This window comes from Acanthochromis polyacanthus, chromosome 8 (assembly GCF_021347895.1).
Source record: "Acanthochromis polyacanthus isolate Apoly-LR-REF ecotype Palm Island chromosome 8, KAUST_Apoly_ChrSc, whole genome shotgun sequence".
NCBI lineage: Eukaryota > Metazoa > Chordata > Actinopteri > Pomacentridae > Acanthochromis > Acanthochromis polyacanthus.
Window position 1 is genome coordinate 9,211,246 of NC_067120.1, and position 27,785 is coordinate 9,239,030.

At 40.6% G+C, this 27,785-nt stretch overlaps 2 protein-coding genes across 2 annotated transcripts in view; both read left to right on the plus strand.

Annotated features, from left to right (window-relative positions):
• Positions 1-27,785, plus strand: part of kcp (kielin cysteine rich BMP regulator) — a 34,758-nt gene continuing 6,973 nt past the window's right edge. The window contains 30 exon segments of the mRNA XM_022191946.2: positions 1-719; positions 1,223-1,755; positions 2,039-2,111; positions 2,755-3,002; positions 3,088-3,262; positions 10,146-10,219; positions 10,339-10,432; positions 11,472-11,554; positions 11,642-11,735; positions 11,817-11,896; positions 11,982-12,067; positions 12,158-12,248; positions 14,254-14,353; positions 14,491-14,576; positions 14,880-14,973; positions 15,946-16,095; positions 16,169-16,275; positions 16,352-16,445; positions 16,541-16,714; positions 16,798-16,880; positions 16,979-17,072; positions 18,156-18,338; positions 18,453-18,623; positions 18,764-18,937; positions 19,019-19,101; positions 19,181-19,271; positions 19,346-19,422; positions 19,497-19,670; positions 20,247-20,426; positions 20,548-20,812. Of these exon segments, the coding sequence (XP_022047638.2) occupies positions 635-719; positions 1,223-1,755; positions 2,039-2,111; positions 2,755-3,002; positions 3,088-3,262; positions 10,146-10,219; positions 10,339-10,432; positions 11,472-11,554; positions 11,642-11,735; positions 11,817-11,896; positions 11,982-12,067; positions 12,158-12,248; positions 14,254-14,353; positions 14,491-14,576; positions 14,880-14,973; positions 15,946-16,095; positions 16,169-16,275; positions 16,352-16,445; positions 16,541-16,714; positions 16,798-16,880; positions 16,979-17,072; positions 18,156-18,338; positions 18,453-18,623; positions 18,764-18,937; positions 19,019-19,101; positions 19,181-19,271; positions 19,346-19,422; positions 19,497-19,670; positions 20,247-20,426; positions 20,548-20,812 (4,096 nt within the window). The 5' untranslated portion in view covers positions 1-634.
• LOC127535218 (uncharacterized) lies at positions 3,356-8,027 on the plus strand. Its single transcript, XM_051952548.1, has 6 exons — positions 3,356-3,572; positions 4,109-4,135; positions 4,747-5,464; positions 5,580-5,899; positions 6,016-7,175; positions 7,588-8,027. Exons 1-6 carry the CDS (start codon positions 3,426-3,428, stop codon positions 7,778-7,780), a joined length of 2,565 nt encoding a protein of 854 aa, XP_051808508.1. The 5' UTR covers positions 3,356-3,425; the 3' UTR covers positions 7,781-8,027.

Below are 27,785 nucleotides of genomic sequence, written 5' to 3' on the forward strand. Positions count from 1 at the left end.
TCCAGTCTCCAGACCAGGTTTTAGCTGATTACCAAAACGGGGGTCTTCGAGAATCAACACCACTGAGCACTGAGGCCTGGGTGGAGAGCTCTTTTTTTTTTTTTTACAAAAAAGGAAAGAAAAAAAGCTTTTACTTACAGATACTCTTCTGGGTCAGACCGAGGCTGATAAGAGCTGGCGACGCTCAGACGCGCGGAACACCTGAACTTGTTTTTGCTTGTTTTCTTATTTTATCTTTTTATCTTTTATCGTTTATCTTTTTCGTCTTCTTCCCTCTCATATCAGAAATCTGTGATATCCAGATAATGTTTATAAATGTTATCATCATACTCTTTCAGCAGCGATCTGTCTTTGTGATAATGAAGTGAAAGTGGGGGGGGGGGGGATGTAAAGTGTGTGACTGCAGAGAAGTGACGCCCTGCCCGCATCCAGATGTTTCATGTTTCCCCTGCGCGCTCTTTGGAGAGATCTGCTCACGGAGGAGCGCTGAAATCTTGATCATACATTGCATGCTCCATGGCACCACATCGGATTAAAAGAGCAAGGAGCACGATGCTTTTTGCGTAAGGTGGCTGGCTTTTTGCTCCAGGGTTTAACTTTTTTTTCTTGCTTCTGGAGTTTGGAGAAACTGAGGATGGCCGCGCTGCTGGTGATATATTTGGTTTGGGGCTTCATTGCGCCTTTTGTGCACGGAAATTCTAGTCCAAATCACGAGAATGGTGAGATTCCAAGAAGTGTGCTCTGTCAGATGGGTCACTGATTGTTTGGTTTGCAGTTTTGTCTTTTCAAATGTAGCTCGTGTTTTAACTCCAATATATAGACATAACTGCCAAATATCTGTAGTACAAAGTTAAATATTTGAAATTTATTTGAGTTGAAGGAAAAAAATAAAACTTATATTTTGCACTGTGAATTTATTCCAAAACAAACTTTTATTGTAACTCTCAGTTTGAGCTTTTAGCAGTGAATCTCCACGGTTAAATGAGTGTGAGATGATGTATTGTGTTAGCTGAGAGGCAGACAGATCAGACTGACTGTATCATGCTGCTTTGAGGTCAGTGAGGCAGCCATGTGTGACCGGCTGATGAATGGCTTCATTCTGATTGCCTCTCATACAGAACCACAGTCATTAAACCCAGAAACCACACTGGCAACCTCTAACCTCATGCTTCATGGATGTGTATGTTTCGTTTCTGACTGTCTGTCTTTTCTTCTTTCCCAGTGATTGACCTCCTGGCAGCTCTAAACATGTCCCACCATGTAAACGGCGTGACCAGACTGCAGAGTTCCAGCAGCACAGTGTATAAAATACGTCCCAGAGCTCCCTACCTGACCCTTCCTCGTGAATATTCCCACTTCTTGTACTCCAACCTTCAGGGCAGCATAGGGGTGCATTTGGTGGGTCATCAGATGTCGGGATCCAGTGCCACTGTTTTTTCCCTCTCCTCTGCATCCTTGCCCATTCTCCAAATCGTCTCCTCCAACCTCAATCAGTCTCTGCGTTTGGACTACCAGGTCGAAGGACGAGCACAGGGCCTCACCAGTGTTCACTTCCCGGGGAGAAATCCCTTCTCCAGGGAGGAGTGGGTACAGCTGGCTGTGAGCCTGGAGCCTGATAGACTGACATTTTTTGTGGACTGTCAAGAAGCAGCTGTTTTGCCAATAAAACGTGAGAACAGGATCAACCTGAAACTGCCTCAAGATGTTGTCATCAGTCTTGCCAGTACACCCGGGAAGAAAGACAGCAAATTTAGCGTGAGTCTTGACCATTCTCCACACCTATGTACATTCAAATACAGCAAGAACTACATGACAGATTAGTATTTTTAAGAGTTTTTTTTTAAGGATCAGCAGTGATTTGACTTTTGTATTTAGAGTATCTGCTTGCACTGAAAACACAATTGTCGCTGAAAACAAAAGGAAATGATTGAAGCTCATTGTATGATCACAAAATGAATGAAAAGTTAGAAAGACAGCAGCAAAATATGTGCATCACTCCTGCCTCTATTGCATGTTTTTTGTTTTTTTGTAAATTCAGGGATATTTCCAGATTGCTGAAATTTCACTGAAAGCATATCAACAGCGTCCGTGGACCTGTGGCAACATTACAGGTAAAGACAGATTATCTTCATCGATATTGAATGTAATTCACTTTCTCTGTTTGGACAGGGAGTAATGTGTATGCAGATTCCCTCCCAAACACATGTTTGTGTGATCTGGAGAGCTGTAATTGTTATTTCTTTCAGTTGTCAGTGGTTTTATTGTTAAGACTGTTTATAATAACATGCTGTGGGGCTGTTGCCGCATGCCGAGACTGTAGTGCAATTCCCCTTTTTGCTTCATTTGTTCTCTCCATTGTTGCTAATTCATTACAGTACTGTTGCACTGCAAGACATGAAAGGAATTTCTGTCAGCGATGAGCTCTCTTGTCATGAGCAGCTGTAAAAACTCGTAAATCAGTGGTAGTACCGTATTTAGCTACTCTGTCTTGAATCCCAAACGGTAAGACACTTCTGTCATTCCCATAGTGAGTTCATACTCAGCAATGGGACCACCGTGGTGGTGCTTTGGGTCCCCCAGGCAGAAAGTCCCCCAAATAGTTTGTTTGTCATTCCTCAGTGTGGGTCCTAATTCTGACGGTGTTTTCCACGGATGTTTGTTTAAACTCCAAAGTTTCCATCTTATTCATTCAGAAATGATTCAGAAATCTATTGCTGCCCTCTTGTCCCACCATATGCCTGTTATGTGTTCTAGGTACTCCCTCTCAGGACACACTTAGTCCAGCCTCTGGGACTGACATCCATCAAAGGCTGCAAGACCAACCCAACAATCATCTCCAGGACATTGAGAGTGATCAGTTGCAGAGAGGAACAGTACTGGGGCCCCCGGAATCTCCTCAAGGGGTGAAGTCTGATTCTCAGGCACAGAGAGAGGACAGGCTGAGGAAGATGGAGAGGAGGCTCGAGGATATGGCTGGTATGCTCGACATGGTGAAAGCTCAGGTAACGACTATATTATATGACTTTTCATGAAATGTGATATGATGAAACATGACAGGAAATATTGTTTTTCTTTTTTTTGTAACAGAATCTAGATCTACAGTCCCGCGTAAAACAGCTGGAAGGATGTGAGTGCGTGAGGCAGCGATGTGTATATGAGGGACGTGAAATGGTGGATGGCCAGCGCTGGCAGACTGACATCAACACGTTGTGTTCATGCACATCTGGAAGAGTGACATGCCAAGCAAACATCCAAACTGACGGTGACTCGGTTTCTGTCTTTTTTCCATATCTGTCTTTTTTCCATTTGTTTGCTCTCTGTCCTTTTTCTTTGCTGCTCACATGAAAGTCAATCTTATTTTTGCATGCTCTCTTGCACCATAACATTAACACACTTTCAACTGGTGTTGAGTAGCTAGTTTGCAGATGGCCGTCTCTCTTCCAGACCCTTGTCTGTCTAACCCCTGTCAAAATGGAGGCACATGTTTCGTCTTGGCCTCAGACCCCGCTGAGTTTCACTGCTCCTGTCCCCCCAACGCCAAGGGACCAGTGTGTCAGAGACAGCACAGAAAGGTATTGTTGAGCCAGTCTGGAGTAGTGGACTAGAGTAGATTCATACAACATTTATAAAAGAACAAAATCTTTGCCATCCATATTGTGAAAGTGTGTGTCATTTGGAGACCTTATTAGCCATGGTAGCTAGCTGGCAGTGGGCTTGACAAAAAATATCTATCTAGTGTACTTTATAGATGATTACCTTGGTGATGCTTAAAGTATCTAAATTTCCGCACTACTTTGGTTTAGGACTAAATATTGGCTAAACATTCCAGTCATGATCTGCTAATTAATAAATGATTACATGCAAAGTAAGCCTGTGAACATTATAAACATACCTGCTAAACATCAACCTGTTAACAGTGTCACTGTTTATCAGTTCACAGGCTATTGTTATTACATATCATTGATTTACATTTAGCAGAAGTAGAGCTGCTCTTAGACTTTAGCATGGCTATAAATTCTGAGTCTTGTACTGTTTCGGTGTGTGTTTTCATGTGCTTTCACATTTGCATCTGCAATATGTTCTTATTGAATGTTTGGTTACCTGACAGGTCCCCAGAACTTTTCAAATGTTTGAGGTGGGTCACAAATGAGCAGTAAGGTTTGAAACCTCCCTCTGCTGAGTGTTGTGTTACTGTAGTTTCTTAGAGTTTCTTAAAAATAGCGTTTTCTTTTTAGCTATGCATTTGCCTCGTCTTTGCTGTTTACCAAAGGCCCTGTGCTACCACAGTAGTGAATGATAAAGGAACAGTTCGACATTTTGGGAAACACATTTATATGCAAAAATTTATACCAGTTTGCTGGTCAGTGGATTTTTTCACCCCTGGACTGTGGAAGCTAACTGTTTCCATTTATTTCTGTTCATTGTGCTAAATTTTACATCTCCATATTTAATTACCAGATTTGAGCGTGCTATTGATCTTATTATCTAATTATTAGCAAAATAGTAAATGAATGTATTTCTCAAACCATCAGAATGTTCCTTTAAAGTAGCTGATAGTTCTTTACATGTGATTGCCTGTAATGTGATCGTTGTTTTAGCTGTATAGCATTGCTCGGCCTGCTACATTGGGTGAGCCCAATAGCAGTGCTTTGCTTTACTGTTGTCTTTTGTCAGTTCTGGCTATGGACATTGCTTTGGGGTTGAAGGCTGGGTAAGAGGCCCTATGTTCCCCCTCCCGACTTCTAGGCATGTTGGCTACCCAAACCAGAGAACAGCTGTGAAGGAGTGCGGTCATTTCGCCGCCGCTGGGCCTTCAATCCGACTACTGGTCTCTGTGAAGATTTCCTCTACTGCACTGGAAACAGCAGCAACAACTTCCCCTCCTTTAATGCCTGTAGGGACCAGTGCATGTTAGGGGCATGCTGCCTCCGCAAACCAAGGAAGGCTCATCCCACCAGTCAGCTGCATTACATTCAGGATGAATATAACATCTCCTATGTGAACAGGACTCCTTTTGGAAATGGCAAGCTTGATTTGGAGGATGAAATGTGGTACAGCAATGCAGAGTTCAACCATACTGAGCAGGAGGATTTGAAAGGAAGCCGCAAAACGACAGATTGTCGAAAGGATCCAGGTTTTACTTACATCTGTGATTACCTCACTGTAGCACAGTGTCAAGCTTTGGTCAAGGACCAAGCTGGAGAGCCACAAGTAGTAAGCTACTCTCCTGGAGTGAAATGCTCTGACATGAGATATGGTGGTGGTTGTGGACGCTTCTCCCAACGCAAGCTGAGGAGATACAGAGAAAGGTTCAGGCAAGGCTGTGGAGACCCGATTTGCACACAGAGTGGCAGAAATAACTGTATGTGCAGACACCTGGTGCAGCGTAAAGAAATTAGAGATCTTACATTGAGGGAACGGCGGTTGTACCAACGTGCGATCAGGAAACTCTCCGCCAGGCCAGGTGAGCATGTGAACTGAAATGTATTCTCTCATCACCTTTTTGAAAGTATGGGTATACATATATTTATTTTTATGGATTTACTTTTGTCTGTTTGTGTGTTTCCATTCAAATTTAGCATTGTGGAAGAGCTTTGCGCTCCTGAGAGCAGAGTTCTCCCCTACAGCTGGTGATCATGCCTTCTTCCTCCCTTGGCACCGCTACTTCCTGCGATTAGTGGAATATGAGCTGCAATCACTGTCTTCATGCAAACTAGCAATTCCTTATTTTGAATGGACAGTGGATTCTGGGTCAATGGAGTCTTCAGCTGCATGGCAGGCTGGATTGTTTGGAGGAGATGGTGAGCCAGACTCAGGCTGCGTCCCACATCACCCTTTCCAGGGCTTGGTGTCCCATTTTCACTGGATCCCTTGTCTCAAACGAAGTTTCAACTCCTCGGTTTGTCAGACAGATTTTATTAATAGTTACACAATACTGCACTTCTCACACATAATTGTGCTTTGAGCTGTATTACTGACCAGGTTTTCGTAATTGATTCTTGCTGCTCCCTTTAGATATGGCTGCCAGAAGCAGTGACCTTACAAAGGACTATAAACCAGGCAGACTTCCAAGTGTTCTCCCAGTCTCTGCAAACCTTCTCAGGGCTCTTCAGGCTTTGGGTCGGGGGTCACATGGCTTCACCTCTGGCTGCTTATGACCCTTTGTACCTGTCACACATGGCATTCATGGACAAGTTGTGGCAACAGTGGCAAGAAAAACATCAGATTTCATCAAAAAGACAAACTTTTAGAGATGACCACTATAAGAGGGACATCCTCTACCCTGTAAGTCGGAGGTATGTGAAGATGAGCCCTTTTGATGTTACCCCTGATGACGTGATTGCTTTCCAGCAGCAGCCTTGTACTGTGTATGTGCCCATAACCATTGGTGCACCTTGCAATGTGACATCTTTTCAAACACACCCTCAAGGAAGTCCGAAATATCAAATGCGGAGCTCTGACAAGCACAACTCTAATAGTTCTGTCACCAGGGTCTTTGACAGCCGTGGTTTTGACCAACATGGATATGACCACAATGGTTTTGACTGGAGTGGTTGGGACAGGTGGGGTTATGGCAAAGATGGTTTTAACCTGGACTTCATTGACAGGGATGGATATGACGTGTTTGGTTTCAACCGCTATGGGTTCAGCCGTTCTAATGTCACTTGGTTTGGAATGCATAGAGATGGGGTGTTTGTGGACAAAAGGACAGAAAAGCATAATGGAGACAGGACTTATAGAAAGACACACAGAGATAACACAATGTCCAAACTCTTCAGCGACAGAGGCTACAGTAGGTATGGGTTTGATCCATTTGGCTTGGATCGTGGAGGGTTTGATGCATTCGGCTTTCGAACAGATGGTTATGACAAGGACAGCTGCAATTGGTTTTTCAATGGACCGCACTACCTTCGGATCTACTTCCACACACAGCAACAGTTGATGTCATCCAGCGACAAAGCTTTAACCCGCATCACCCGTACGTGCCCTCACATCACCTCCCTGCCCCAACACTGGGCCACACAGGACTGGATGACTTTTGGTCCAGCCAAGAACCTGAATGGTCTGCTAGAGCAGGACCAGGAGGAACCATACAAGCCAGAAAATGTTGATACGGTTAAGGCAACTATTCAAAATGGGAACTCTATATGGCTTCCAGTCACACCGGATCACAGGTATCATCATCACAAGAAGAAAGGGCAATAACCCCTCAAAGCCAGACCAGGCATCATTTGAAGTAGATCAAGACCTTAACTTGATTGCTGCTAAGTTTTCTAAAAGTTGATATGTGTTTCTAAATAACTTAAAATGAAGCCTTGTGGTTTCAGATCCATGCAGCAAATTGTTCTCAAGTTGTAAAGTTTCAAAGTAACTGAGTCACATGACCACCCAAATGCCAAGTTAAGTAAATAAGAAGAGATTGTTGAAACTAAAATATTTTGTTGGAATTCAGAAGTTAAGACATCTCAGCTGGTTTTGGGGGTTAATGTGACAATATCATGAATAACAAGTTAAATAATTTCCAAATCAGTTTTTAGCATTTCAACCACAGTTATAATCTACTTTTCTTTGAAACACTGTCTGTAGGTTTTGTTTCAAGCTCCACTGGTTCAGCGGCTGTCCCCTTGGCTCAGCACCTGTCACCTGCCCCGACCTCTGCCAAGATGCCCGTTGCCGTGGTTACCCAGAGGCTGTCTGCCACATGCACAATTGTGGCTCTTGTTTCATAGAGTGGCATGATCCAGCAACTGGAAACCATGTGATATGCCATGACTGGTAACCACTGGACTGCCTGAAAAAGAAGTAAAAAAACATAAGTTACAGACATAAAAGGAGGATGAATCACCAGCTGGTGCTGTTGTACCTACATTATGAGCTCAGACAAAACAGGAAGCACTTCAGGAGGAGGATAACTTTTAAAAGGACTGCCACTGGAAGTGAATTTGACAAAATTGTCATTGTCAATGTTAAAAAGTTACAATGTGATATGAAAAAGTTTACCTCAGTAAAAGATGATCCACCATGAACCTCCAGAATTACAGTCCTACAAACTTTGCACAGTTTGATTTATCGCCTATCTACGATGTTGGTTCAATCAGTATAAACGGCATACACTACATGTTTTCATTCTTATCCATCATGTATTATTATCAGGGATTGTTCAGAACAAATAAGCCAAAAAATGTACTAAGATAGACACCACCAGAGGTCAGTATAAAGACTTTTAAGCCTTTCTAATACATTTGCTATCAGTGACAGAGCACAGAAATGTGTGTATGGTGAAGGATATCACTTCTGGTGATGAGATAGAGAATTATTAGTTAGCTCTATGAAGCATTTTAGATGACTTTTTTACTTTAAAGATTATTGCTTTGGATTCCATCTCACACCTGGTTCTATTTGCAGAAGCAACATGTTTGCATAGGGAAAAGAGCAATGTTTTCTACCTGTGCTGCACCAGACAATGCACAGAGTTAGCAACTAATTTGTCAAAATGATGTAGCAATTAAGTGTACAAGAGCCATATTTTCCTGCAGGGAAAAGGAGACAATCAAGACAGACTAGAATTACTTCCTTGTTTTTGTAAGCCTTCACCAACCAGTCAAGGAATAGTTTACATCCCTGTCTGTCCAGACTTGACTTTTGATCGTTCAGATATAAAGTGTCATCCCTTCGTCATGTTTTTCCACATTCTGTTTTTTTAACATTTGTGTCAAATTTGAAAAAGTTCCCTCCGTGCATTCAGGAGATATCACATTCAGAAGAATTAGATGAACATCTGGACAAACAACTGACTGTTGCTGGTGCAGAAACAAAACAAGGAGTGAATATTGGTCCTAATTTTGTTGGATAACCAGAAACACAACTTTAAAGGAATTATGACTGCTAGATGTCCAAACATGCAACTAATACATTCAACAACTTGATAACTGTATAATTTATCATCCTCTGAGGAACAGTCCTGCTAGTTTTACATGTTTTTGCTTTTGTATTTGCATTATGATCATTTGCCATACTATACCATGGGTTCTCGACTGTCACATCACATTGTTCTAGTTAGCGCACTTGAGGTAACTGTGGAAAACCACACATCACTGTGCGATGAGACAAATATAGTATGTGGGACTGGCCTCATTAAGCTGCTTCTCTTCTTTCTGACTTCACAAGTTAATTCCAGGTTCCCACAAAGTTATGTAAACTCTGCTTGTTGTTCACATTTTGGGAATTAATGTAATACACATGTGCCCCAACACTGTCCCATTTGTCACCCCACTGAGTGTTCCCTCTGTCACTATCTCTGCCATCTTTCTCTTAATTGCTTCTGCATGTAGGCTGAAAGACTCCAATGGCACCCAGTTGATACACACTCGCAGACTCACACTCCCACACACTTTGATCTCATGCATGCTTGCCTTGCTAGAGGAAATGCCTGTTGGCTGCTGGCACAGTAGGCAGCCTCACTAGTCACTCTCTCACTCTGTGATTATTGCCCTCTCTCGCACATAAACGCATTGTCTCTGTCCTTTGGAGAGTCGTCATTAAAATAATTATCTGCTGAAATGTCCAAGCTAAGCAAAACTAATATTTGATGAGCACTGTAAACAATTTTGATGAAAAACTGCAGCGACTTTGCTCCACAGCATTTGGTACGTATTTAATTGTAAACATTTTTCTAAATTTATATCAGAATAGTTTAGTTAGCCACAGGAAGTCATTAGAGTGATGATCTGATCTTTTGTAGGAAATGACTGAGAAAACATTCATCCTGTCCAGTCTTCTTCACCCTCCCTGTCCTGCAGTAAATCTTTCAGTGTTAATAGACTTGTAAGGCTTGCCTTTGGTAGTCATGAAAACTGCAAACACTTCTGGTTATGGTTACAGTCCATAAAATGTGTGCGTGAAAGCAAGCATGTGTGTTGCATCAGAGCCAGGCTGTTCTGTCATTACTGGAAAGAGAGCACAGCCAGATGTTCTCCAGTGGTTTAGAGAAAAGGTGAGGAAAACCTGTGGGGACAGACAGAAAGGGCCAAGACCAGCAATATTTCCACACTCTTCTTCTCTTGCTTACATAATAGTGTACATGTCAACAGCTGAAATTTGCTCAAAAATGTGCGTGTGTACTAAAGATTTCTACTCATCTTCAGGGTGTGAGCCGGATGGTACAGTTCAAAGTGTGTCCCAGAACACCGCAGATGGCTGTCAGACATGTACATGTAAGGTGAGTATTTGAAATACAGGCACAATAATGAGCATTCTTACTCAACTATTAATTCTGAATTTTGTTTTTTCCGGTTCCATCACCATGCTCTGTCTTTTGTTTCTCCTGTCTGATAACAGGGTGGTCAGAGGGAGTGCTCTCCCCGGCCATGCCCTGCACTGGACTGCACAGTGACGGAGAACGTACCAGGACGCTGCTGCCAGCAATGCAGAGGTAAAGACGCAAAAACAAACAAAAAAAATACAACAATACATAGAAAGAAAACATTATTTACTCAGTTAAATATGAATTGATAGTATGCATTAATTTTCTTGCACTGCTGCGCATGTGGGAGATGTTCAAAATATTACCATGGTACAGAATGTATATAGGAGCATTAACTTTTTTGCCCCCAACCCCAGAAATGACAACACCAGAGACTTGCGACCCCACTGTCTCTGAAGATGGTTTAGGCAGACAATCATTGCATGTGACTGCACAACAGCTCAATAACTATAATATTATTATTGTTTTACAGTAATTTATTGTAGACTATTATCAGAATATGTCAGTTGTAGTGATCTCCTTGTATAAAACATACTGCTGGGTGAACATATAGCATGTATCACGGGGTATACTCACAGATTTGTTCCACACAGGTCAAGTCAATCTTAGTTTAAGCACAAATCAAAGACAATACAAAGAGATATTATACTGAAATATGTTCTACAGAAACAATTTAAAGCAACACCAGCCAATGTGGATGTTCTTTCATAATGTTTTGCTTAAATTTTTCTTTGTTTTCAATTCAGTTTTTCCTTTGATCTTTTTTAAAAATTGTAATTAGCTCAAACACATTCTAGTTATGTTTTTCATCATGATTTGCTTGCTGAGCATTCCTCTTTGTAAAAAAAAAAAAAAAAAAAGAATATGTTTAATCATCATGTGTCAACTTTGACCGAGGGGTTAATCTGGCCTGGAATTTCTCCACGTCTTCACAGAAATTCTAATACAAGACTGAGACTCTACACTGTCAGTTGTGAGTTAAACAGCTATTATAAATTTCATTGCACAACAGCCACCAAACTATCCCAGGACAGCAGGAGACACAAATGGGTCACTGAGTTGCAAATAGACGAGACTGAAACATGCAAATTTATTTATTTATTTATTTATTTATTTATTTATTTATTTTCGATTGACTTTCGTGTCTGTTTGAACTTCTGACCACTGGAAGCACCAGAACTATAAAGTAAACTGAACGTGTTTGCAGGTTGCCACCATTTTGGCGTCAGGTATGATCACGGAGCCACGTGGAGGCCAGCACAGAATCCTTGTGAAGTCTGCCAGTGTTTGGTGAGTTTGTTCGCGACTGTGTCTGCTTAAATTCCCACCTACTTTCTCACCTTCACCCCTAATGACACTCGTCTCTCCTGTCAACAGGAGGGTCGTGTTCGCTGTGAGAGGGAGCGCTGCGACACCCCTTGTAAAAACCCCGCCACTCCTCCATCCAAATCCTGCTGTCCAGTTTGTGGAGGTGGGTTTGTTTCTCCTAACGGTGTGTGCTTTTAGTCGACTGAAGAGACACAGTGTGTGTGTGTATGTGTGTGTTTTGTAGGTTGTGGTGTGAAAGGACAGAACTTCCCTGATGGAGCTGTGGTTCCTGCTACAGACCGCTGTCAGGCGTGCACATGTGTGGTAGGTGCATTATCATTTTTTCATGTGTATATATATTTTTTGCACAGTTTTATTTGGAAACACATTGGTGTTTTTTCTCTCCAAGAAAGGAGATGTGGCGTGTTCACCTGTTCCCTGTCCTCCCGTGCCTTGTCGTAACCCAGTGCATCGTCCTGAAGACTGTTGCCCACGGTAACAAGCCTTTAAACCTTATTTTAAATTTTTCGAACTCTTTTTGTTTTGTGTAGTTTTTACAGTTCCACGTGTTTTTACAACCTTTAGATGCGAGCAGTGTCAATATGAGTCCACCGTGTACATGAATGGACAGAAGTTCCAGTCCAGGACAGACCCCTGCCTCCAATGCCGCTGCACTGTGAGTTAAATCTGGCATAGGTTTTCGTTTTCTTTTTTTTTTCTTATGTGATGTTCATGTGACCAGACTTATGATGTGTTAATGGCCCCCCTGGTTAAAGAAAACCTGTCAAAACCTATTGTACTTTCAGGAGTAAATGGGGTCACATGTGAAAACTAAGCTGTATTGTTATTCCTGGAAAAAGAAACATGAATATCACATACAGTATTGGAAGGCAATGTTAATTAGAGCATGTTAGATTTAAAACAAATAAATCAACTAAAGCAGGAATATGTGGATGTAAAATAAGATCAAAGTAACAACCTGTATTGCCTTAATGATAAAACTGAAAGTAAAACCTTCCAAAGAAATCTAAGATCAGGAAAACCAGACAGAATCTGGAAAGTGATCTAATCTCATCTGTATGCGATAAGAGCCTACATGTGAAGACATAACAAAACTGGGAGCGTAAAAAAAACACAAAATATATCAAACTTCGCATCTGTCACGTCTTACAAAGTGTAAGAACCATTCAGCTTCATACGCAACTCACAGTTATAACTACTATAGCATAGGAAATCATAATATAGAATTATAAACAGTGTCCAAGAGCTTAAGAGTTGCTATTCTATTTCAGTATTTGTGTGAATTGTGATAGTGATGATCAGGTTGTCATTAGCAAATTAATTAGTTTAATCTTCATAACTGACAATACCCTCACGCCTTATTATGTATTATTGGGAGGTAAAGTAATATTTTATATAGCTTTATGTAATTTTTGTAAGGTTTAAGATTTTTGCTTTTCCCTTGGTATTTGCGTGCATTCACGTGACTGCTGCAGGTCTCATTGCGTAGACTTTGTCTTTTAGGTATCCCCATAAAAGAAGTCTAGTTAATTGAACCATTTAATTTGAATGTGGCCTCATCACTCCACACAATCTTTGTGGGAAAGTGTGCATTTTCGGTACATCGTTCCAAGTACCACTCGCAATACCGTACTCTTTGGTCTGGATCATCGTCATTACGAGCATGGACTAATCTTGGAAAGTAACTTTTCCATTGACAACGTTTCATGATGCGATGAACAGATGATTTTGAAATGCCTACCCCATGACTTGCTTGCCGCACAGACTTTCTTGGACTTCGCTGAAACGTTTCCAGTACTCTTTCTTCCTTTGTTAGACTTCTTTTTATGAGGATAGCTAAAAGACAAAGTCTACGCAATGAGACCTGCAAATACCAAGGGAATTGTTTCATGATGTGTGCTATTCCATCGCTTTTCATTGTCGGCAGTGTCTGGACCAGAACAGACATCAGTTTGAGAACAGGCGGTGACAAAACAATAGAATGATGTTTGTAAATTATTTTACATATTGAAAATTAAATGAATTATAATAAAAACCTAGTTTACAATTATTTAAAGTGTGTATATATATTTTTGGGACTCCCTGTAATAACATCATATATAGGCTAGAATAATTTGCGAGAAACCAGTGCTTGCAAATAGTTCTGAGGTACATACTGAATATGCACAAACTGGCATTGGGGAAATGGATGCGCTATCTCAGCTGCAGTCTGAATGAAAGCGGTATGCTGCAAATTTGCGACGATCAGCATTAAGAGGTTAAATGTTGTGCTATTTAAAAACAGCGACTTGACTTGACCTGACAATATTTCTGGCTCCAGTGAGGGTTATGTATTTAGTTTTAGCTGTATAGAGGATTTATGCTCATTAAGTGCAGCCTGTAACTCATAATTTACAGCATCTGTCATGTAGCACAATATTGTGTGTGCATGACAAACAAATACAGAGGAGTCATCTATATACTGTATAAATGGCGCAGAGCTACAGATCCCAGGATTGAGACTTGTCACACACCTGTAGCAACTTTCATAAATTCTGAATTGACATTTGTCATTGCCACATACTGCTGTCTGTCCATGAGGTAGCTCTGGCAACACTGTAGCTCATAGATTTGAGTTTTATTTCTGACCCATTCAGTCCCTTCTGGTCTCTATCTGTCAGGCTGGTGAAGTGTCTTGTGAACGCATGGATACATCATGTCCACCACCACCATGCAGTCATCCAGCTAAGCGCAAAGGAGAATGTTGCCCCACATGCAACGGTATGTGTAGAAATATATAAATAAAATTTCCTTCTATTTGGGTCAAGTTTGTTTTGCTTGTTGCATGGTGTCTGTCATTTTAACTTGTTGTTTAAAGTCAAGCAAAAACAACCAAGAGTTTTTGTTTGTTCCCGCAGAGTGTGAGTACGACAGAAGGGTGTATCCTGATGGAAAAGTGTTCGTCCCTGCTGGGAGCGGTCCCTGCCTGCAGTGCAGGTGTAAGGCAAGTTGCAAGGCAGTAAACACAAAGTGCTGAATCTTGTTCAAAACATGTTTTCAAAGGTGAGCAAACAAAGCAGAGCGTGTGTTTTATGGCTTCTCCCACATAAGAAGGCTCGACTCTGCATTCATGTATCAAAACAGTCAAAACAGTGTGTTTTCTTTTTCTAAGTCTGTATAGTGTAAAGGATGAAAGCACACTTTTTCAAAGCAAGTCATGGGGGTACAGATATCTTTTAGAAATCTTTTGTGCTGCTGTAAACAAACTATAGTTGCATTCTGTGCCAAATGTGTGTCTCTGTTTTAGGGTGGGAACGTAGCTTGCCGTGATCAGAAGTGTCCTCCCGTCCAGTGCGCCAACCCTGTTTCAGACCCACATCGCTGTTGTCCAGTCTGCACAGGTAACAACAACAAATACACACATGAGGGTTCTTCAAAAAAGTTCTCGGTCTCATGAAAGAAACGCCACAGGAGAGAGATTGCGCTTGCATTATTTTTCAACACTGTCTCCTGTGACTTCAATGTATTTGCTCCACTGATTCTAAAGCTTCATTCTGACTACATGGGAGAAAGTCGGATCTTGACCCTCCAGATACACAACAGCATGTATGACTTCATCATGACTCTGAAAATGGCGATCACACAGGTGGGATTTTAGAAGTTCAAATCCACATTTGGCTGTTTTTGCCACCTGTGACTTTTAAGAAAAAATGATGAACTGTTTGTTTTTATGGACAGTGATTGAATCAGAATCAGAAAACCTTTTTTTGCCAAGTAAACTCATACACACAAGGAATTTGAATGGAGTTACGATACTCAGCAACAACAAGACAGTAAGAAAATAAATATGGAAATCTAAATCTGAGAAATTGTAAAATAAAAATATTATTTGTATATAATGTGACGACCCTCCACCTGGACACCAGCTGTGTCTGTTCCAGTCGTCACCTGATTGAGCCACACTCACGATCGAGTGGCTCAGCTGCACTTCATCTGGCCCACTTCCATTCAAACGGGCTCTCTGACAGGAGCTGCTGCCATGTGGAGCTCTAGCAGCATGATTCTGGGTTTTGAATGCCCATTTGGTTGTTTTTGTGTGGCAATAAACCGTTTTTAGTCACCACACCATTGCTGTCTCTTGGTTTTGTTGCGACTTTTGGGAGCCAAGTTGTAACAATAGAAGGCTTTGTAGTGTACAGAGTTGCACCCCCTGTTTCCATGTGAGGCTGAGAACTTTTTGAAGTACACACACACACACACACACACACACACACACACACACACACACACACACACACACACACACACACACATAGGTGCAGCTCATCAGTGCATATAGTATGAAATCTGAAAGCCCTCCTTTGTCATTGCAGCGTGTGTTGTGGAGGGGGTTGAATATGAAGAAGGTTCCAGCTGGCGCCCTGAAGGTCCCTGTTCCAGCTGCACCTGTGTGAACGGAAAAACCGTATGTTCACAGACTCGCTGCCCCCCCACCAACTGCCAGCATCCCACCAAGACTACTGGTAAGACTGTGTGAGTGTACAGATGTGCAGTTTGTGTACAGATGACTGTAACTTGTTTCTTTCTGTCCCCTAGGCTCCTGTTGTGCCGAATGTGAAAGCTGCACTTACAACCACCGGATCTATACCAACGGCCAGAGTTTTACAACCCCTGACCAGCCCTGCCACGTCTGCTCCTGTCAGGTGAGTGTGTCTGTCTTCACAAATGCATTACGTTCCACCCTCACACCTGCTGACACAGCTTCACCTTTCCCCTCAGCATGGCAGTGTTCAGTGTGAGAGACGACCTTGCCCTGCGCTCAACTGTACCAACCCCCACACCCCATCTGGAGAGTGCTGCCCCAGATGTCCAGGTACTCGTCTTTGTTCATGTGTCGACATTGTGTTGCTTATGTATATTTGTGTGATCTTAAGGTGGTTACTCTAACACGTTTTTCATTGTTGCCAGATTGCAACTTTGAAAACCGTGTGTTTGTGAACGGAGAGGCTTTTCCCAATCCCGTGAGTAGATGTGAGGAGTGTAGGTGTGAGAGCGGAAGGATCGACTGCCATCAACAGCAGTGTCCTCAGCCTCGCTGTAATGCACCTTTACCTGGAGCATGCTGTCGGAACAACTGTAACGGTGAGAATGTATAAATCTGCAATGAGGAATGTGATGACATATATTACAGTTACACAGCTACACAATATCCCTGCTCTTATCAGGCTGCAGCTACGCGGGGAAGGAGTATCCCAATGGACAGGAGTTTCCTCATCCTACTGACCCATGCAGGACATGCACCTGCCTGGTAAAACCACTCACACCTAATCTGTCTAGCTCTGTCCAGATCACCTGGGGTGTTCTTGGCACAGGTTTTCATTTCTATGTATGTCTTGTTTGCTATAGAATGGAAATGTCCAGTGTTTGACGAGGAGATGTCCACCAACAAAATGCTCCAAGCCTAATGTGGTGAAGGGAGACTGCTGCCCCCGGTGTCCTGGTAAGGATGTGCAAGAAAAAAAATAGTAAAACTCTGAGGGTTGAGCTCAGTAGAATAAATATCTATAAATGGGTCAATATATGATTGATGGACTTTTGAAGTCCATGGGATATGTCTTGCATACATTTTTATTAAAAATAAAGAACAACTAATGTTTTTTTTTTATGTTCGTTAACATGTCTTTACAAATTCCATAGTTATTTATTATGGAAACAATCACTTATTTAAGAAAAAATGGCTGGATATCACTAAAATGTCAGCTAAATTACCATCCGAATTTAATAACAACCACCTTCAAATTAGATAAACAATAATAAAAGGAGTTTATTCATAAATTGCTTTGATTGCTTTCTTTTTGTTAAGTTGAGATAATCATGACAGATATTTCTTTTTGACAATATATCAAATTTTATGTGGAAAATAACAAATTGTATCTGTGAAACCACTTTCAACTAAGTTCCCCATTACAAAAACACCTCTCAGGGAAGTGTTAATTCCAGATCACATGACCTGCTCCACATGATGTCATTTCCTCCTGAAGAAAAGACTCCAAGGCTTTTTTAGTTATTTAATATAGTCTGTGAGTCAAGTGTGAATTTATCGCATGTCAACAGGTTTACTACAATATCTTATAATATTTAGAAGAATCTTTGTCTAAAAATGCCATGTGGTGTTTGGTTGTAGGTGGCCATGTTGATTTTAAGACCTGAAAACAGCAAAAATTTCAACTATGATGCCTGTCAACTATGTTAGAAAAAGTCCCACAATTATATATTGACCCAATTACTCAGAAAGAATCGCATTGAACATTCACCCTCATGCAAGATCCTGAAAATCAAGAATGTATGCATTTCTTCTTTGTAATTATGAATACTTTCAACAAACTTCACATTCCTCAAACTTCTTCAATGACACCTTAATCCTAATCTCATTGCCTTTATTTGACGTAACATCAATTAGTAATATATTTTTGGTGTTTTCTTTGTTTCTTGGCTAATGACAGCACATTATCAGTCAGAGCATGGACTAAAAAGTTGAAATGCGCAGGCTTTTGTTGATTCTTTTCCACTGTTGTTCCTACAGTTCCTCCAGCAGACTGTGTGTATGAAAAAAGAACCTTTCGACACATGGAGCGTTTCTCCCGCCCGTCTGACAGCTGCCAATCATGTGTCTGCGACAACGGGAAGGTTCAGTGTCAGCGGAAGCCCTGCCCCTTCGCTCGATGTTCTCACCCCATCACACAAGACTGCTGCCGGACCTGCGAAGGTACAAGTTCATACGTCTAAGCACCTCACCTTAAGAACAAAGACATTTTGATATTTGATGTTGTTAATTCAGTCCACACATTTATTCTCAAGATTCTCCATGACTGTGTTGCAGGCTGCTCATATGAGGGTCGAGAGCGAGCTAATGGGGAGACGTGGGGCGTCCCATCAGACCCGTGCGCTGTGTGTGCTTGTCGTGACGGCTCCGTCCAGTGTGAGAGTAAACGCTGTCCACCCTCCAACTGCAACCACCCGGTCCAGAGACAATGCTGCATGTCCTGTGATGGTCAGAAAAAACTAAGAGCAATTTCTTTCCTGAAGTATCTTTCCAGCTACTGTCACTGACCCAACTGTAAAGATTTTTTAATCATGTTTTTCACAAAAAAAAAAAAAAATCAATCTTAGTGTTTTTTTTTCTTTGTGTAGGCTGTATGTTTGATGGTAAAGAATATCATGACGGCACTGAGTTTGCTGATAACAAAGACCCCTGTAGTGTTTGCTACTGTTACCGAGGGGACGTCACCTGCACCCAGATGCCCTGCAATGGAGACTGCAGTCACCCTTACAAACCACCCAGGCAATGCTGTGGAGAATGTGATCGTACGTATAGTCAAAAACTGTTCTGATTTTTGAATGCTCATTATTACAGAATGTTAAAATAAACCGGTCTTCATTTATCAGGCTGTTTCTACAATGGTGCCGTCCTCGTCAGTGGACAGTCCATCCCTGACCCAGGAAACCCCTGCTCTGAATGTACCTGCCAGGTAGCATGAGCACATATAGCCTGTACAGTCATGCCAGTTGTTTGTTTTGGGCGACACTTGAAACTTTTTTCCCTTACAGAGCGGTTCAGTGCGATGCGTGAGGAAGCAGTGTCCACCAGCTCCTTGCCCTCATCCGACCGCCAACCAGTGTGGCTGCCACGTCTGTGATGGTATCCAGCTTCCAACATAACACAGCTCATGTTACATTTAGTCAGTAAGTAACTGAGCTTCACTGTGTGTGTAGGTTGCCAGTTCCAAGGTGTGGCTTACGCTGACGGACAGATGCTTCCCGGAGGAGCATGCCAGGACTGCACATGCATAGTAAGTGCATTAGTTAAACTTGCTGCATTCTCCCAGCTGCTGTACGTCCTCACTCTCCCCAACCTTTTTTACAGAGAGGTGAGGTGGTTTGTGCGCAGAGAAGATGCCCTCCGGTTTCGTGCTCACATCCAGCTGGGGATGGCTGTGCATGTGGAGTGTGTGACAGATGTAACTTTCAAGGACGAGACTGTTACAATGGAGAGCAATTCCCACATCCTTCAGACCACTGCCAGCACTGCTTCTGTCAGGTACTTTAATGCACAATACAGTATTTTCATCTGTATTCACTGTAGATTTGACCTGTTTGTCAAAGACACTGGAACACAGATTATTTTTACTAAAAAATGAGATTACAGGTTTATATTAAAGAAACAATCCAACAAAAATGAGTTGAGTATCAAATACCTGCCCCTTGTAGGATGGAAAAGTTTGCAGCTTGATTCTTAATAAGAGATGACAACTTTAACTACAAAGGACTCTGATGGAAAATGAAAATGTGTCAAAATGTGCACAAACACCTGACCTGCAGCATAACCTGTCTTTTCCACTGTCAAACCTTTTGTTTGGTATGTTTTCCAAAAATTAATTGCATTACCAAGAAACTGCTAAAAATCATAGTTTTGGTTAAATTTTACAGCTATAATGAAATGACAGCACAGAATGCCAGTAGTATATTTGCGGAGACATTCATCTTTCAAGCTCATAGGCCATAATTGAGACTCAAAAACTAGATTTTCAGGGCGCTTATTTACTTTAATCCCACCACCCCAGCCTTGCCGTCATTCTTGCATCCTTGATTGTGTCTTGTGTGTTTGTGTGTACAGAACGGTGGTGTTCAGTGTTCCCATATGCGTTGTCCAAACCCTGCCTGTGAGCGTCCAGTGACCCCTCCAGGGGAGTGCTGCCCTGTATGCACAGGGATGTGTTTGTATCATGGTAGGGAGTATCAATCGCGCTCCACCTTCACTTCACCCACTGATCCCTGCTCTTCATGCTCCTGTATGGTCAGTCAAGTCTTACTCAGGGGAAAAAATAAACAATAATATAACAAAAAAACAGACATATTAAATCCTTCCATCTTTTTCTCTATTTCCACTTCCACTCCATCCTCTTCTCTCCCATCAGAATGGGGTGGTGAACTGTCAGAGGAGATCTTGTCCAGTCCAGTGCTCACATCCCGTCCCTTCAGATTCCTGCTGTCCGGTTTGTGACTCCTGTCTCTATGAGGGAGTTGTGCATTCTCATGGTCAAACCTTCATGCCGTCATCCAACCCCTGCCAGCGCTGCACCTGTGTCAGAGGCACTGCTACCTGTGTGCCCCATGTTTGCCCGCAAATGCCCTGCGGTCAACCTGTTGTCAGGCCGGGACAGTGCTGTCCTGAGTGCCCTGGTACTTCTTGAACTTTTTGCATTAATAATAAGTTTGGATTACAGATTTCTACTAATTTCTGTACTATGATTACCCAGATATAACTGCAGCAGATTTTTGATTCCTGTTTTTAATTCTCTCAACTCCAAAATCTGTTAGCCAGTTTGAAAGAAATGTCATTTTTAAATTCGCTAAAAATACACTATTTGTCAGAGCCAGAAATTGTAAAAACTAAAACTTCCCAATGGACGTTGAACTATTTGTCAATAATGTACCATTCTATCAGAAAATATAACCAGATCTAACCTTAAAATTATGATAGTTCATCAAAATCTCATAAATTTTTGTGTCTTTTTTAAAAATGGCAATAATATTAATAATAATAATGGGCTGCACAGTGAGGTAGTGGTTAGCACTTTCACCTTGGAGCAAGAAGATCCCTGGTTCGCGTCCCGGCTTTCCCGTGATCTTTCTGCATGGAGTTTGCATGTTCTCCCTGTGCATGCGTGGGTTTTCTCCAGGCACTCCAGCTTCCTCCCACAGTCCAAAAATATCCATTCTCTATATACACCGCTTTATCCTTACTAGGGTTGGGGGCTGGAGCCTATCTCAGCTGACTCGGGCGAAGGCAGGGGACACCCTGGACAGGTCGCCAGTCTGTCGCAGGGCAGTCTAAAAATGTGCTGAGGTTAATTGATAACTCTAAATTGCCCATAGGTGTGAATGCGAGAGTCATCGTTTGTCTGTATATGTAGCCCTGAGACAGACTGGCGACCTGTCCAGGGTGTCCCTTGCCTTCGCCCGAGTCAGCTGGGATAAGCTCCAGCGACCCTCGTGAGGATAAAGCGGTGTATAGAGAATGGATGGATGGATAATAATAATAATTTGCACTGTCTAGATTCTGTTAAAAAAATAAAAATAAATCTGTGCTCTCAGTACATCCATGACTTAGCTGCGGCCAACAGTCAGGTGACAAAAATTCAGTGAGTTTTCATCTGAATTGAAGGCTGTGTTTGTACCGAGCAGTTTTGTAATTCAAATTTTGAGAGAAATTAAACATTTTTTTCTTTTTTATAATTTATGACATGTCTGTGTCATACTGCAGTGAAGGCATTTTTGAGTTGTGCCTTCTTCTAACCATGGTTGTGCTGTTTCTAAAGACTGTATATTGTCGTGAAAAATGAGCATACATTAAGTAACAAGAAAGGCACTCGGAAAGCGCAGTACTCCGCCAGGGCTGTTAATTCCTCCAAAGGACATTGTCAGAAATGCAGCATATTTTTGAAGAAATGCAGCATTTATTATTTTGAACAACATACTAAACTGATATTTTAGTTACATTTTGGACGACATACTAAACTGACAGTTTTTTGTAAGTTGTTTTTTGGGCCCTTATGTTGGGTTTATTCAATAGATCAGTAAAAAAGACAGGAAAGCAGGGATGACCTGCAGTATAAGGCCACGAGCTGCAATCAAACCTGTCTCTCTAACACAGTCCTGTTTGAGTCACCTTCTCAACCAGTTGAGCTACCTGGGCATGTTCTTTTCGCTTGTTGGACAACAAACTATGATTTTTTCCACATTTTGGACGACATACTAAACTATGACTTTTTAGTGACATTTTGGACTACATACTAAACTGTGAAGTTTAAGTGATATTTTGGACGAAATACTAAACCATTACGTGTTTTCCACATTTTGGACGACGGACTAAACTAAGACATTTTTCTCCGTTTTGGGCAAAAAATTGATGTTTTTGTTCATTTTCAGACAACATACTAAACTATGACATTTTTGTCCAATTTTGGACGACATACTAAACTATGACATTTTTGTCCATTTTCGGATGACCTATTAAACTATCACGTTTTTGTCCATTTTCGGATGACCTATTAAACTATGATGTTTTTGTCCATTTTCGGACAGCATACTAAACTATGACATTTATCTATTTTTGGACGACATACTCAGCAGCTGCTGAAACTGATCTAAACAACTACAGTCACCAAAACTATGACATTTTTTGTCCATTTTCGGACAAAAGATCAAGTTTTTTCGTCCATTTTCATCTACCACATTTTTGTCCATTTTTGGATGACATACTAAACTATGACGTTTTTGTCCATTTTCGGACGGGATATTAAACTATGTACCAGTAAATGGGGAGAAGACATGCAGGAAAGGGCCACGAGCAGGAATCGAACCCACGCCGCTGCGTTGGAGACCAGCCCCTATACGTGGTTTGCCTGCTTAACCCACTGAGCTATACAGGCACCCCATTTTTTTGTCTGTTTATGGACGACATACTAAACTACGATGTTTTTTTGTCTATTTTCTGACGACATACTAAACTATGATGTTTTTGTCCATTTTCGGACAAAAAATCACGTTTTTTGTCTATTTTCTGACGACATACTAAACTATGATGTTTTTTGTCTATTTTCTGACGACATACTAAACTATGACGTTTTTGTCCATTTTCGGACAAAAAATCACGTTTTTTGTCTACTTTCTGACGACATACTAAACTATGACGTTTTTTTGTCTATTTTCTGATGACATACTAAACTATGACGTTTTTTGTCCATTTTCGGACAAAAAATAACATTTTTTTTGTCCATTTTCGGTAGACATTTTAATCCACCACATTTTTTTGTCCATTTTTGGACGACATACGAAACTATGACATTGTTTGTCCATTTTCAGATATACTAAACTATGACGAATTTTGTCCACTTTGAGACAACATACTGAACTATGACGTTTATGTCCATTTTCGGACAACAAAAGGTTGTTTCTTGTTCATTTTCAGACGACATTTCAAACTACGACATTTTTTTGTCCATTTTTGGACGACATACTAAACTACGATGATTTTTGTCCATTTTCGGACGACATACTAAACTATGACGTTTTTGTCCATTTTCGGACAAAAAATCACGTTTTTTGTCTATTTTCTGACGACATACTAAACTATGACGTTTATGTCCATTTTCGGACAAAAAATCATGTTTTTTGTCTATTTTCTGACGACATACTAAACTATGACGTTTTTTTTTCCATTTTCGGACAAAAAATAACGTTTTTTTTGTCCATTTTTGGTAGACATTTTAATCCACCACATTTTTTTGTCCATTTTTGGACGACATATGAAACTATGACGTTTTTGTCCATTTTTGGACGACATACGAAACTATGACGTTTTTGTCCATTTTTGGACGACATACTAAACTATGACGTTTTTGTCCATTTTCGGACAAGATACTAAACTATGACGTTTTTGTCCATTTTCGGACAAGATACTAAACTATGACGTTTTTGTCCATTTTTGGACGACATACTAAACTATGACTTTTTTTGTCTATTTTCGGACAGGATACTAAACTATGACATTTTTGTCCATTTTCGGACGACCTATTAAACTATGATGTTTTTGTCCATTTTCAGACAACATACTAAACTATGACATTTTTTGTCTATTTTCAGTAGACATTTTAATCTACTACATTTTTTTGCCTTTTTGTAGCCTTTATTGGATAGGAGAGATAGAGAAACAGGAAATGGGGAGAAGAGTTATGGGAAGACATGCAGCAAAGGGCCGCGAGCGGGAATTGAACCCGAGCCGCTGCGTTGGATACCAGGCCCTATGTGTGGTTTGCCTGCTTAACCCACTGGGCTATACAGGCACCCCGTTTTTTTTGTTCATTTTTGGACAACATAGTAAACTACGATGTTTTTTGTCCATTTTCGGAGGACATACTAAACTATGATGTTTTTGTCCGTTTTCGGGCGACATACTAAACTATGACTTTTTTGTCTATTTTCTGACGACATACTAAACTATGACATTGTTTGTCCATTTTCAGACATCATACTAAACTATAACAAATTTTGTCCACTTTCGGACAACACACTGAACTATGACGTTTTTGTCCATTTTCGGACAAAAAAAGGTCGCTTCTTGTTCATTTTCAGACGACATTTTAAACTACGACTTTTTTTGTCCATTTTCAGACAGGATACTAAACCATTACGTTTTTGTCCATTTTGGGATGACATGCTAAACTATGATGTTTCGTGTCTATTTTCGGTAGACATTTTAATTTACCACATTTTTTGTTCTTTTCGAGGCTTTATTGGGTAGGAGAGATAGAGAAACAGGAGATGGGGAGAAGAGTTGGGGGTAGACATGCAGCAAAGGGCCGAGAACGGGAATCGAACCCCAGCCACCGTGTCAGAAACGCATATACATGGTTCGCCTGCTTAACCCACTGAGCTATACAGTCTTGTCTTTGTCTGTTTTTGGACAATATACTAAACTAAGACGATTTTTATCCATTTTCGGACAACACACTGAACTGACATTTTTTGTCCATTTTCGGACGACATATTAAACTATGATGTTTTTTGTCTATTGTCTGACGACATACTAAACTATGACGTTTTTTGTCTTTTTTCGGTAGACATTTTAATTTACCACATTTTTTGTCCATTTTTGGACAACATACTAACTATGACGTTTTTGACCATTTCCGGACAAAAAAAAGGATGTTTCTTGTTCATTTTCAGATGACATTTTAAACCAAGACATTTTTTGTCCATTTTTGGATGACATACTAAACTATGACGTTTTTGTCCATTTTTGGACAGGATACTAAACTATGACACTTTTTTGTCCGTTTTCAGATGACATACTAAACTGATGTTTTTTGTCCATTTTCGGACAACATACTAAACTATGACGTTTTTGTCCATTTTTGGACGACATACTAAACTATGACATTTTAATTTGCCTTTTCTAGGCTTTATTGGGTAGGAGAGATAGAGAAACAGGAAATGGGGAGAAGAGTTGCGGGAAGACATGCAGCAAAGGGCCGCGAGCGGGAATCGAACCCAAGCCACTGCGTCGGATACCAGCCCCTATATGTGGTTTGCCTGCTTAACCCACTGAGCTATACAGGCACCCTATTTTTTTGTCCATTTTCAGATGTCATACTAAACTATAACAAATTTTGTCCACTTTCGGACAACACACTGAACTATGACGTTTTTGTCCATTTTCGGACAAAAAAAGGTCGTTTCTTGTTCATTTTCAGACGACATTTTAAACTCCGACTTTTTTTTGTCCATTTTCAGACAGGATACTGAACTATTACGTTTTTTTCCATTTTCAGACGGCATACTAAACGATGACGTTTTTGTCCATTTTAGGATGACATGCTAAACTATGATGTTTCATGTCTATTTTCGGTAGACATTTTAATTTACCACATTTTTTGTTCTTTTTAGGCTTTATTGGGTAGGAGAGATAGAGAAACAGGAAATGGGGAGAAGAGTTGCGGGAAGACATGCAGCAAAGGGCCGAGAACAGGAATTGAACCCGGGCCACCGTGTCAGAAACGCATATACATGGTTCGCCTGCTCAACCCACTGAGCGATACAGGCTTGTCTTTGTCTGTTTTTGGACAATATACTAAACTATGACGATTTTTATCCATTTTCGGACAACACACTGAACTGACATTTTTTGTCCATTTTCGGACGACATATTAAACTATGATGTTTTTTGTCTATTGTCTGACGACATACTAAACTATGACGTTTTTTGTCTATTTTCGGTAGACATTTTAATTTACCACATTTTTTGTCCATTTTTGGACAACACACTGAACTATGACGTTTTTGTCCATTTCCGGACGACATACGAAACTATGTCGTTTTTTGTCCATTTTCAGATGACATACTAAACTATAACATTTTTTGTCCATTTTCGGACGGCATACTAAACTATGACGTTTTTGTCCATTTTCGTACGACATACTAAACTATAACTGTTTTTGTCCATTTTTGGACGACATACTAAACTATGACATTTTTGTCCATTTTTGGACGGCATACTAAACTGTGATGTTTTTGTCCATTTTTGGACGACATACTAAACTATGACGTTTTTTGTCCATTTTCGGACGGTATACTAAACTGTGACGTGTTTGTCCATTTTTGAACGACATACTAAATTATGGCGTTTTTGTCCATTTTCAGACGACATACTAAACTATGACGTTTTTTGTCTATTCTTGGTAGACATTTTAATCTACCACATTTTTTGTCCATTTTTGGACTACATATAAACTATGACGTTGTTTGTCCATTTTCGGACCGACATACTAAACTATGACGATTTTTGTCCATTTTTGGACAACATACTGAACTATGACGTTTTTTTCCATCTTCGGACAAAAAAAATGACCTTTCTTGTTCATTCTCAGACGACATTTTAAATACGACATTTTTTTGTCCATTTTTGGACGACATACTAAACTACAACGTTTTTTGTCCATTTTTGGACGACATATTAAACTATGACGTTTTTGTCCATTTTCGGACGGGATAATAAACTATGACGCTTTTTGTCCATTTTTGGATGTCGTTTTTTTGTCCAGATTCAGACAAATGAACACTGATCGTCACATAACTCCGCTGCGTTCCTTGGCGGAGTAAAAATCTAATGGGCAAAAACACCCAGAAACTGCTTGAGGTTTAGAGATTTAATATAAATTTGTCCCATTTCTCCATTAAAACCAAAAAGTCTACATTTTTTGTGCACGAGACAGAAAACATATTTGAGGTCATATGGTTTTGGGCATTTATATTCTCTAAATATGCTCTAACTATGCAGTAAGTCATGCAGACAATACTGAGTCTCGTTTTTTTACAATTATCATTGACACTGGTGAACAACTCAGAGCACAGTAAGATGTAACTCTATATTTATTCACTACTTGCATCAGAAAAAGTTGTCCTGCATTAGTATACAGTGTAAACTCTTGATGTGTTCACTGTTAATCAGAAAAATGCCAAGAAAACAAAAATAATCATAATGATAAACGATTATTTGAGCTCCTGCATCTTTTCTGTTCTAAGAATGTATGTCGTAACATATATCAAATAGCAAAACCCAAAATTGTTATCTGCCACACTGATTTAAATCTTG

Coding starts and splice junctions, on each gene's coding strand:
- LOC127535218 (XM_051952548.1), top strand. CDS start 3,426: ATGGCCGTCTCTCTTCCAGACCCTTGTCTGTCTAACCCCTGTCAAAAT. Junction 4,136..4,746: donor GAACTTTTCAAATGTTTGAG/GTGGGTCACAAA, acceptor CCCGACTTCTAG/GCATGTTGGCTACCCAAACC. Junction 7,176..7,587: donor CCAGTCACACCGGATCACAG/GTATCATCATCA, acceptor CACTGTCTGTAG/GTTTTGTTTCAAGCTCCACT.